General features: G+C 37.2%; 1 protein-coding gene across 1 annotated transcript in view; it reads left to right on the forward strand.

Annotated features, from left to right (window-relative positions):
* EMC2 (ER membrane protein complex subunit 2) overlaps positions 1-12,873 on the forward strand; it is a 36,544-nt gene that overhangs the window by 4,676 nt on the left and 18,995 nt on the right. Inside the window, exons 3-4 of the mRNA XM_010283272.1 lie at positions 3,180-3,265; positions 6,040-6,097. Of these exons, the coding sequence (XP_010281574.1) occupies positions 3,180-3,265; positions 6,040-6,097 (144 nt within the window). The remainder of the gene's footprint in view (positions 1-3,179; positions 3,266-6,039; positions 6,098-12,873) is intronic.

A 12,873-nucleotide genomic window follows, 5' to 3' on the forward strand; every position in this document is an offset into this window, starting at 1 on the left:
CAAGCTTGAGCTTATTATAAGTAAAAAGAAAGATATTTTCAGGAGTCCAGGTCTTTCATGGGGATTACCTTGTTCTCTGTCAGATGGCAAAATACCCCATAAAGTCTTTGAGCTTCATATGATGTCATCTGGGTGAAGCTTAATGGTCTGTGATATACAAGGGGTCAGACTAGAGGATGTAGTGGGGAGAAGGGCAATTTGAAAGTAGGCAGAACTATCCAACTTTATCTTGCATCCCATATGTATATTGTAGAATGGAGTATGCTGGAAAATATAGCACAACATGCTGAACTCGTCATGAACCCACTGAACTTACCTTTCTTTTGTTCCTCAGAAGAAACTATTGTTGTGGTATAGCTGTCTGTTTAAAAAAAACAAATAGGCTTACTTTTTAAATAAATAAATTTCTGTGTTCTGATTTATATCTAAAACAGTTTTGGCCTTTATTTTCAGGGTCTTTTTAGGAAGACTTTCACAAAATTGTTGAGGGAGCCAGTGTTGAAAGATCAGTTGTGAAAGACTATTTATTTTTACTAACACTGGCAGGGATTTTAAATTTCAGTTTCTGTGCCCTCTAGGGAATATTGCTTGAGATGAGGGAGTGCAAAATTTTATATGCAGCTCAGAAAAGAGGTTAAAACCTTAGAGGGAAACTTAGTTGTTGTTTTTTTTTTTTTAATTTGATTGATTTATAGTAAAGAAGTAGTTAATTCAAACAAGTCAACATCATATGTGGCTTTTTGCTACAGCTGTATCCCCAAAGTAGACAAACAGCTTTGGAACTTCTGTTTTTTAGCAGTGAGCTTTTGACAGCTGTGATGCATTTTGCTTAGGGGATAGGTCTCATCTGCTCCAAATGAGGAGGCTGAGGAGGTTTTCAGTCATTTATCTGACTTCTGTTCTTTCTGTTTCTTTCCTGTCTTTATTACTGTTGCCCTCTCTGTCCTGCACAAAATGACTGTGTGTAATGCACGACTGTACCGCAATCAGCTGATTCTTGCAAGTTTTTGTGCAGTCATCTACTGTTGGCAGGCATTTGCACTATCAGTGTTTTACATGCTGAAGCCCAGGTTTATATTTCTTTGCCTTTGTCAGACCTTTAAAATTAAAAACTGTCGTGATTAAAAAGAATCGGAAAGCAAATTAACTGCAAATTAAAGTTTCACATACAAATGAGATTTGCCATTATAACTGCTGGGTTTCTGAGAGAATCTCAAAAGTAGATTATTGACATAGTGCGGAACCAGTCCTCGATAACATAAATTGTTATGGGGATTACAGGTTAAATTTAAAAAAAGGGGATTCGGTGCTGCTGAGTCCAGAACATTTTGAAAATATAGCTAGTATAGTTTATTCATGCACTTTTGTTTTCAAAAGTGTTGCAGTGAGTTGTTCGTGACTGTCTCACAACTTTTCATGTCACTTTGTTGTGTCTGATGTCTTAATATATAGGAGTTTATTTTGGCCTTGTGGCTGCTGTATGCGGTTGAATAATGATTGTGTAGTCAGATCTAACGTGAACAATTTTGGTCTTGTAGTACTCCTGCACTTGAGTGCTACTTCATCAGCTTTTTTTTATATTTTTGATGAGGTTTTTCTAGGTGTAAAAATCCATCTGCAGATTGTGGAGTTTAGTATTATCGCGAATGTTACGATTTTTGACATTTAGAAATTTTATTATAGAAAAGCCGGGCATGTTTTTATACTGAAAATAATTGTCCTTCAGGATTCCCAGATCACTGGGCCACAGGCTGGATTTATTGTCTGCAAAAGTTCTTTTTAAAATCTAGAATGTTGTTTGTATTGTAAAAGCTACAGTGAAACTACTTTTCTGGAGTTTTATGTAAGTTTTCCTGTCTCTTAAGAACGTTCACAGATGAGTTCAGATGTCATGTAACATGCTGCTAAGTACATGTTTTTATGACAGTTTGTTGTCCAGAGCAGCAGCAGTTCACCTAGACATTACTCAAAGTGCCAGTAGTCTGTTTCTGTACTAAACCTGAGTCTTGCTGTGTCAAATGGCATTGCTGAGATCTTGTTTCATTAGAAACTAAGATGATCATAGTGCAAATATTCTGGGCTTACTTGAGGCTACACATTGCTGCTTTGATTACGATTTTCCTTTCTCTCTTCTCTATTTTTTTGCATATTGAGAGATGTGAATATTTCTCTTTGCTGTGCTCTAGCAACCTGTTTATTTAGAGAAACAGAGAGGTAACATACTAGTTTTTACTGATTTGCTTCTGTATTTTGCCTTTGACCAGTGGGTGTGATGAAATGGAACGGATTATGTAGATAGGCCTCTTGCAGAACCTCAGGTCTGAAGTACAAATTTGTAAGCTTGGTGGTATAAATAAATGCCTGGAAAAGGAGGGTTCTGTGTGAAGCTTTTAATGTCATTCAAACCACTGGTCTCTTTGAGAGCCTGGGGACTGTCCTGCCTCCCACCATAATGAGTCAGCTACAAACTTTGCAATGCTATCTAGCCACATTCATGATATGGTTACAGTTAGTTTGCTCTGGGGAAGTTGTGACTCAATGCCTCTACCAAACATCCTCTTTTGCTAATCCAGAGAAATCTGCCTGTGATGAATTTCTTTTATCCAGCCCAGGTGTCTCATTGATTTCAGGAGTTAGAAGCTATGCCTCTTCTGCCAGCAGGCTCAACCCAAGCCAGTGACAAACATTTTCTTTGGATTTCAATGTTTATTTTAAAAATAAATAGAGCATAGTATTAGCATAGTTTGTTCCATTGTAAGATATCCATTTATTAAAGAAGCTTCACATAAGCTCTTACCATCTTTATTTTGTTTTTTTTACTGTCTTGTGTTACTATGAGGCAACGAAGTAGACTGAAAGTTTTAATAGTATCAGAACTGTTTTAGTAGGTGAATTTAATTTTCTAGACAAATAACCTTTTCCAAGAAGGCCTGATGATCTAATGACCTGTATTGAAGATATTTCTTAGAATTAGTCTTCTAACAGACAAAGTTTCTGTTTCTGAGGTTCTCTTTATCAATAAATTTTATTGCTTATTTCAAAAATTGTATTTGCTTTTACTTAGAAGTGCCATTTTAGGTGGTTGAGTTTATCAGCCAAGGAGTTTTGTGGTTTTTTTCCTTCCAGCTTCCATGTAGATAATTATATTCACAATAATGTTTTTGCTTTCATTTGTATAGTTTTGTCTTCAGGAACTAAGGCGGCAGTTTCCCGGGAGCCACAGAGTTAAACGATTAACTGGAATGAGATTTGAAGCTATGGAAAGGTAAAACCTGAATTTAAAAAAATGTACTTTCTGTCTGGAAGGGTGCTTGATATTTCTTAGAAAGGAATTCAGGCACTATAAAAACACAGCAAGGCAATGCAGGGCAGTTTCTTTGTAGAAAATAATGAAGTGCATGATCATATTATAATGTTTAGACATTTTTGTTGCATTTTTGCATGTGCTATGCAGTGTTATATTTTTGCAGTCTTCCCATCAGACTTCATAGATTAAAAAGATCGCTTACTCAATAACAAGTCACTAAACAGTAAAACAGAAGACACTTCTTTAACAAAGTCTGAGGCGTATACGTTTCATCACACAGAGCTAGAGTAGCATGTGAAAATCAATGCCAGCATTTTTTTGCCTTCATTGTTCTCCTATCCTCCTGATTACTGCAAGCTGTAGCTCTTTTCCTTTGTTTTCTGAGTGTGGATAAATTGAGTAGAATTTAATAAGGTTTAAATCTATAGAGCTAGCTATAGAAAAAACTCAAAAAACCATATGGAATAGAATGGCAGAACCTAAAAGTCAGACTCACCTTTTTGGAATGACCTACAGAAGGGTTATAACATACTCAGTTTAACAGGAATTGTTCAAATAATGAACAGCTTAAAACTTTACAGTTTTCCAAGAGGAATGATCCTCAGGGCTTGAGGTTGACCTTTATTGTCCACCTTTCTCCTTTGGGTACATCTTTGATACCAACATTCTGTTCTAAAGCACTTGTCTTGGGTGTTGATAAGGACTTCCAGCTTCCAGTGCCTTTGAATGCTAGCAAATCCGTTCCATGCCGCATGTTGCATTAAGAGTTGGTGAAATTTGGAGCTTTTGGGCCATTTTGATATGAAGGATTTGGAACTTAGAAGTAAACCCCTAAATGCTTTTTTTTGTAATTTATTTGTTTAGCAATGTTCTTCATTCATTGCATCCTTGCAAAATTAACTTTCAAAATGTTACTTGATATGAGCCACCAATGAATGTCCATTGCTTGGATCAAAAAGAGTGGGTAACTGGACTCCTCAAATACAGGATCCATCTTGGGGCAACTAGATGCTCCACGTTTCACACTTGCTTTATATCAAATACACATTTATGAAGAATTTCTATTAAACTTAGCTTTCGTTCTGTCTTCATTTGATGGAGTGTAGGATGACAGTGAGAGAATAGCATCAGATTTTCCCCTCTTCCCGAAACCTGTTCAGAAGTGCAAAAGATCATAGCTCTGTTCCGACTTACATGACTGCATTGAAGATGTTATTGCATGGGAACAGATCTTTGTGGGAGATGACTGCTGCACAAACATTATGTGTTATTTCAGCAATGAAGTGAGATTGAGCCACAGTTTTCCAAAAGTGCTCATAAAAATTCTTGACAACATCTCTGTCAGGTTAGATCCTTGAGCTTGGAATATCAGGGGAGCAGAGGCATTAACAAAAGCTGAGGTTTCGTCTCCATATATTTTCCCCAGAAGTCAGAGAAGAAAGAGGCTTCAGCTCTGGGTTGTCTTGAACAGGAACCCATCTGCAGGTGCTCTAAGCCATGCCCTGGGGAAGCCTGTCTCTCTCCACTGACTATAAATGAAGCCTAGGGAGACTTGGGCTGGAGGGGTCACATTGTCAGTTGAACTAGTGAGCTTTTTGTTAAATTCTAAGTGACTTCTAGGAGTTCATAAGATCCTGCCTTCTCTAGCAGGAAGACGAAACGGTGAAGGACATCTGAGACATCCTTGTAGACACTTGCTAATCAAGAGAATAGTATTCTGGAACTTCACCGTGTAAAGCTGGTTATATCATATACATTATGGCCATCATGTTCAGTCTTACAAAATACATTGGATAAAGTAGCAACAGGGAACATTAATAGAGCATTTTACAGCACATCTGCTCAAGTCTGTAGCAGTCGCCCTCTACTCATTTCTGCTTTGTGCTTCCTTTCACATTTGTTCTCATACCTTGTGGTAACTGGACTGGACAGCTGAGGTATGCTAATGTCGGCAGTGCTTAGGGAGCAGTGAGAATACGTAAATGGGTGTCCAAGGTGAGAAGGGGATGTGTATTATCAAAATCAATCAGTGGTACCTCTGAAAAACTACTTGTCAAACTATACATGAAGACACAAAGTATGCCCTAGTTACGTGGTGATAGCATAACAGCTGTGTAGTCAAATGTGTTTTGAATTGAATTCTTTCATTTGCCCAGTTTGGGTCATGTACACAGCTGGCTGAACACACGGACCTGTTTCCCGGGAGGTTTCAAGCATTTATAGCAGCTGGAGTAACCTGTTTTGAGCATACTGCAAACAGAGGAGTTAATTGATAAAACCTATGTAGTGATGATGGACAACATTTTATTTCAAGTTTTATGGTGTAGACTAGGGGTGGACTCTTGTGTAAATCCCAGCAGTTTACTGTATGTGACTGCTTATACTTTATGAAATCATAGCAGAAGAAACTTAAGTGATGCTTTAAATTACAATAATGAAGTGAAAAGTCATTATTTTGGATGGCCTTTCAAATTTGGGGTTTTCTGTTTGTTGGGAGAGGTCAAAGGGAGAGTTGGGATGTGGTGATTGCAGCTGTTGGGTACAGAAAAAGAGAGAACAGATACAAGAGTAAGAAATGGGGCATAAAATATATAAGTTGCTGCTGAAACTTATATATTCTTGCTTAAATATATTCAGTATAAACAGTACGGGGGTTATTAACTATTGCAAGGACAGTCAAAGTCAGGAGTTCTCTTTTAGCAGAAATAAATGTGAATTATTTCTTTGAACAGGTATGATGATGCTATCCAGTTATATGATAGAATTTTACAAGAAGATTCAACTAACACAGTAAGTTTAAAAGATTTTTCTGAACTGCAATGGTTTATTGTTTAAAACTGTGATAACTTTTTGTGGAAAAACATTGTGTCTGTATTACTGTATTTGTGTCTTTCAGTTTACTAGTATAATAACTTACATTACCTTCATTAGAGCAAATGAGATTCGTTTCATGATATAATACCTGCTTAAACACTGAATTTAGAAGACAGTATTAAAACTAGCAACTTTTCCAGCTGTCTTAGTAGGGTTTAGATTGGGCCTTTCAGCTTTTCCATTTGCCCTGAATATTCAGCATTTAAAGGACCAATATAGTCTGCCATGTGTCTTGTGTCTTCCTAATGCTTAATCTTACTTAAAGATTAAGTATGAATACACTCAGGTAGTGCTTCAGTAGCAGTTTTGATTTATTGTCTGGGACATTTTACTAGCTTTTGAATCAAAATACTACAAAGCTTGCCAATCATAAAAATCTGAGACAGACTGTGCATTTCTTTTAAGCATTTTTTGAATACTTGTTGTGTAAGCCACCTTGAGCTATTAGATACCAAAATGAAAGTCTAGGGAAACGTGTAGCTATATATTTTCATACATTTTTTTTCCACAAGGATAAAACTAAGACACTATGCAGTTCCAAATTTTTCTATCACATGTTGCAAAGTCACTCAATTATTACTAGTCATTGTCTGTTTGAGGGTGTATGTTTGTTGGTGTTACTTGGTTTCAAGGAACTAGTTCTCTTTATTGGGTAAATTTCTATGTAAATGTAATACTTGGGCTATTGCAGATGTTTTGCTAATTTCATGTAAATGTTCCTTAGTGTGTTTTGAACATCTACCTTTCTTCAGTCAGCATATTTGATGTCATTTGCTATTCAGGAGGGGTGAACCCTCAGAAACACGGATAACTGAGGGTAACTCGGATATGCCAGAGCTGCATATAGATAAAGTACCATCACTTAAACTAAGTAAACCATTAAAAAACAACCCACAAAACAAATTTAAGAACAACAATGCAACAAACAAAAAATACCTAAAACCACCAAACCAGCAAATTATTTTCAAGGCAACACATCTGAAAACATTAACCAAGCTAAGCAGTCAAACAACAGCGGTAGGTTAAAGTCTATGTCTTTTAGCAGTGGTAGAACTCATATTTTTTGTGCAAGGGTAAAAAGAACAGTTTCAATTTTTCGCGCTCTTTTTTTTTTTTTCTCTCCCTAGAGCAGTACTTGAACGATGTTCTGCGAGACAAATATAGGTGATTTGCAGTTGTCTTTTGAAAGTCTATAGCATTTTTCAGAAGTATGAGCACAAGGTACATAGCTGTCTGCAGTAAATGTTGATGGATTTTATCAGTGTATGGTCCAAAGAGTTTCAGAGACTCTGAGTCTTCAGAGCCATGTTAAAGCGAGATCTTCATCTATAGTGAAGCCACAAGAATAGGTCACCTAGGTGCACATTTTATGACCTTTTGCTGAAGCCAGTGGAAGACGGAGCACCGTATTACAATGAATTCTGTAGACCACAGGTCTTTGATGTGTGCATTTTTGGCAGTCTTACTCTTCAGCTGTCTCAACATGACTAACGTCATCCAAGTGGTTTGCTGGATAGTTTTATAGAACAAAATGATATATTTAAGTAAGTAATATGCATGGCTATTACCTAATTTGGATTTCCTCCTTAACAAAATCATAAAGATCTGTAAAATGGCAATATTTAGAAGCATAAGATGTAAATATTAGAACAGCTGCATGATCTATTTGATTTCTTAAGATCTGAGAACAGAAGTGGAGTGTTAAATGAAAAGCAAAGGTTCCTTGCTATGTAATTATAGAATAGGTTGTCTAAGCCTTGCATGTGAAGACTAGAAAGTTAAATAGAAAATGTTGATAAATTGTTCGTGCAGATATCTTTGTGTCTTTTACCTGTTAATTATTTCCATGCACACATGTGGCTGCTGTAGGAAAAAAAATATTTTCAGATTTTAAAAAAGAAACTGTTGCTGAGTTTGTCTTGGCACTGACCTTACCTTATAGCAGTTTCTTCTGGTTTGCTGACACATGGAGTTGCTTATATATGTACATCAAACGTTTTGGCATGTGCTGTAAGTGAAACAGACATTTGTTCACAGGAATCATGTAAAAATCATGCTTTGCATTGACTGACGGTTTCTAATAGAAGCATGGAAAAAGCTTTTTCAAAAAATTACTTATTTTAGACACCTAGATGAGTTTTCCATTATGAAAAGTGAACTTTGAACTCAAATTGTGTAAAGGACATTTACACTTTCAGATGAGGTTTTGTTACATGCAAGACTCTGAAATCAAGATAACAAAACTTAGAATAGAATTCAGAGTACTCTGTGATCATCTCTCAATGTTTTATCTCGCTGTGACATTACTTGCTGAAAAAGATGACTCATTTGACAATGGAGCAATGTTAATGTTGTCACTTCAGAGATCATGTTTCATTTTTCAAAGCATGTAGGCGTTGTGTAAAAGTCTGTCCCTTTTCTAAAGAGTTTAAGGAATGAAATGTGACTCTTGTGAAAAGCACAACTTGTGCTATTATATCCTTTAATAGCATAAGAATGGGAATCTTTTCCCTTCTTGTCCATATTTGTTGCAATGAAGGCTTATTAGAGCCACAGCTGGCAGATTACTCTGTTATTAAGGCTGTATAATATTTTCCATTGTAGGCACTTTTTTATTAATTGAAATTTAATGTAGTATCCAGCTGAAAATCTGCCAAACAGTAGCTGAGTTGTTTGTAGATCTTCAGATAAAATGCTTAGTCTGTTTCTCGGAACAAAATAAAGGGGATGGGGGACTTTTTTCTTTTTTTTTTGAGCAGGGTTGGTAGAAAGGACTTTTTGTTAGTTTTTACTGTTAATGTATTTCACTGAGAAATCATCATCCTCTGCTTTGGAGGGAAGCCTTGGATACCAACAGGAAAGGAGCTCTTGGTAGAGTGCAGCTTTTATTATACTATGAGAAAAACACCCAAACTGGCTAAGTTACAGGCATTTGAAAATCTTTGCTTCATGTTCTCAGTAAAGACTGCTGGAATTTTTATTAAGTACATCTTTTTAAAATCCCATTTGTATTGAGCATGACCTATCCCAGGCTACAGGGACTAAGCAGGACTTCCTTTGCAGTTGCTCCTCATGGCTGTAGGGCAGTGAAAGGGGCAGAAAGTAGGGAGACTCCTTCTTCTTTTCTGAGTTGCACCCAAGTGATGAGCAGCAGAAGGAAAAAAAACCCCACACCCAGAAGGAACTGAGTAAAAAGAGAAGGAAGCAGAACTGTGAGGACCAAAAGAGAGAAAGGGACAGGTAACAGAGGGTTAGGTGGTTAGTTAATAGGAGAGGTCAGGTCAGGTGTAGGGGAACAGATGGCTTGAAGAGTGGGTAGGAGATCAGAACAGAGGGATTTGTATTAATGTTTAAGTCTTGGGTGCCTTTTTTTTAATTCCCTAAAATAAAAAAGAAAAATTATTAACATTTTGCCTTGAGGCATTGTATTTTCTGCTGTCAGTAAATAGCTTTGAGACCTACTGGTAAAATGTCTCTTATTCCCTGTAGTACGCGGTGTATATTAGTTCTGTCAGTAACTGTTTTAGCTCCAATAGTGAAGGCATATACCATTTGAATGCTGCAAGTAACCAAACTTGTGGTTCTGCAAGATGGAATTTTTCTGTTCTTTCACTAAAGAAAACCCAGGTACACTTCATACTTCTGGAGATAAGGCTAAATGCTCAAGCATGCTATTTAAAAAATGACAGAATCTGCCTGCCCTTAAAATGACTGGTAGTCTTTTGAAGAAAGTAGTTATTTTTTAGCTCTATCCTTTGTACATTCAGAAAATACAAGGCTAAACTTTGATACAATATTGCAATATGAAATGTAATGTCACATTCAACCTCCAGACATTTTTAAATTGCAAGTTGTTCTTCAGAGTGTTCTCAGTGTCTTTATTAGTGGTCTGGATACTACATTAAGGTTTATGTTTTGGATTGATTGCTTGTTGTTGTGGTTTAACCCCAGCCAGCAACTGAGCACCACGCAGCCAATCACTCGATACCCCCCAGTGGGATGGGGGAGAGAACCGGAAGGGTAAAAGTGAGAAAACTCGTGGGTTGAGATAGGCAATTTAATAGGTAAAGCAAAAGCTGCGCATGCAAGCGAAGCGAGGAATTCATTCCCCACTTCCCATGGGCAGGCAGGTGTTCAGCCATCTCCAGGAAAGCAGGCTTCATCATGCATAATGGTTACTTGGACAAATACCATATCTCCAAATGTGCCCCCCTCCCCTTCCTCAGCCTTATATGAGCATGACGTTGTATGGTAGGGAATATCTCTTTGGCCAGCCTGGGTCAGCTGTCCTGGCTGTGTCCCCTCTCAGCTTCCCGTGCACCCCCAGCCTTCTCGCTGGCAGGCCAGCACGAGAAGTCGGACAGTCCTTGACTGCTCAGCAACAACTCAAAACATCAGCACATTATCAACATTTTCTCATCACAAATCCAAAACATAGCCTTATACTAGCTTCTATGAAGAAAATTAACTCCATCCCAGCTGCAACCAGGACAGTTGTTTAAAATTTGGTATGCATGAAATTGATATATCTGTATTTTCTATTTAATATGTAAGTCCTCATTTCTGGGAATGGGGCTCATACATAAGAACCTTACAAATGGAAGTAGTATCTTGAATGCTTTTTTTTCTCTCATTTGCCCCACAGCAGCCATGTGAGAGGAAATAGTACTGACATTTTACATACGGAGAACAGATGAAAGCCCAGCCCAGCTCTGCAAAATTATTTAGGACTTAGTTCCTAAGTAGGCAGTTAGCTATCTGATTTTGCTATTCAAATGAGGAATTTTTAAACTATGTGTATATGTCTGTATCAGGTTAAGTTGAATGCCTTTTTGCATTATTTTACCCTGGCAAAGGTTCTGCTTTTGGGGAGCAATTTCAATTTGAATGCCTCTATTTTAATTAGATAGCTAAATATTTTTGTCAGTCAGGCCCTTCTCAAGGTGGCCTGTCCAGGAGTGTAAAGAAGATTGATGCTGAGAGAGGAAATTTTGTTTTTGTGTTCAGGATTTAGGTTGTTGTCTAATCCACTCCACTGTCATCCTAGTGCACCTGCAGTATCTCCTAATTCTTCAGCTCAACCATCAAGATGACTGCAGAGCATTTGGTTAACACCAGGGGAAAGTGAGATAAGGCACAAAGTTCTGACTTAATTCTAATCCACGGAAAATCTGATGTCTTTATTGGGATAATTTTTCTCCTGTTTTTCATGCCACTTTTTCATCTAAGCTTTTAATACAACCAGACGTGGTACATGCTTGCTTAGCTTAGGGCATGTGGCTAATCACATTAACTTCATAGGTCTAGTAATACAATTGTGTGAATGAAGAATTAAAAATTGGAATTTCCAGAACAAGATAGTGTTCTAGGTGAAGCTGTTGTCTTCAGGATTAGTGAAATATTTCACTAACAGCTCTGTTTATGGGAGTGGGCAGGAACAAGTGTATGCATATGGTCACATGAAATTACACTTTCCCATACTGTTTTGAGATTCTTTTTTTAGCCAGGCTGGACACATTTCAGAAGAGGCACATGGTTGAAGACGTGAGAATCCAGATACTAGAAAGATTCAGAGCAAAATCTTAGTGCTTAGTATCATGTAAATAGGCAGCAATTATATATCATGTATATTTGAGTTAATTCTTCCTAGCATCTCTTTATCACTGTGCATTAGTACCGTCTTGACTTACTGTAGGTAACTTTTTTTTTCCCAGTTCCTTGTCTCTAGTAAATAAGATGAGAATATTATGAGCAGTAAGTCAGAGCATTGGATATCTATTTATCATCTGTGCAGTAATAATTCTTTAAAACTCCTGCAGTAGCTGTGCATTCATTTTGAATAGAGACCTCCTGTGAAGTTCTTGTAGCTTTGTACATTTATCTACAGGATGCTTCAAGTTGCAAAAAGGAAAATTGCTCACCAAATAGAGTATCTACTAATAGGGGGAATTTTCTGAGGTGCCGTGTGTATGTTTCATTAAATATATTCCTAGCACTGCCAGGAAAGACACAACTAGTCCTAAACTTAAATATGTATAGTAGTAATTTTAAAGGGAATCAAAAAAGATAGTTTGGCACTGTGTCTGATGCAGGATGGAGTTGGTGAGAGGTGTGAAAAGCTACAGCTGCTGCTTCAGATGGTCCCCAGGGAGGACTGATGTTCAGGTTGGGGATACACTACGTGGATCCTAAAGAAATGTTTTTTTTTTCTTTTGACAGTTAAAGCATCATTTACCTTTGTGAGGTGTGTTTTCAAGATCGGTAAAGCGAGAGAGTAGATGGCATCCCAGTATTTTTCCCATGTTTTACTTTTTGGAGTGTAGCACTTTTAAATGTTGGTGGAGATTTTTTTCCTTGAAATTAAGTATTTGAGAACCTAAGAACAGCATTACTGCAGTCATGCCAAAAGTCTGTTTTACTTGTCCTGTTTCTGACAGTGACCAATAGCAGATACTGGGAGAAGCGTATAAGAACGGGGCGATCGTAGTATGCTCTGGTCTCTTCCACCAGTGTCCATTCATCTTCATGTTGTGATTTTCCTGTACCAGAAGTGGTAACTCTATTTTTAATAGCTCTTCATGAAATTTCTTCTTTGATTTTTTTTTTTAAACTGCTTTTTGAACTTGCATAAGTGTGTTGTCTGTGTGTCTACAACATAATTCAGAAATGAAATATCATAATTTACTCCTGAA

Source organism: Phaethon lepturus, unplaced genomic scaffold (assembly GCF_000687285.1).
Source record: "Phaethon lepturus isolate BGI_N335 unplaced genomic scaffold, ASM68728v1 scaffold12253, whole genome shotgun sequence".
Taxonomy (NCBI): domain Eukaryota; kingdom Metazoa; phylum Chordata; class Aves; order Phaethontiformes; family Phaethontidae; genus Phaethon; species Phaethon lepturus.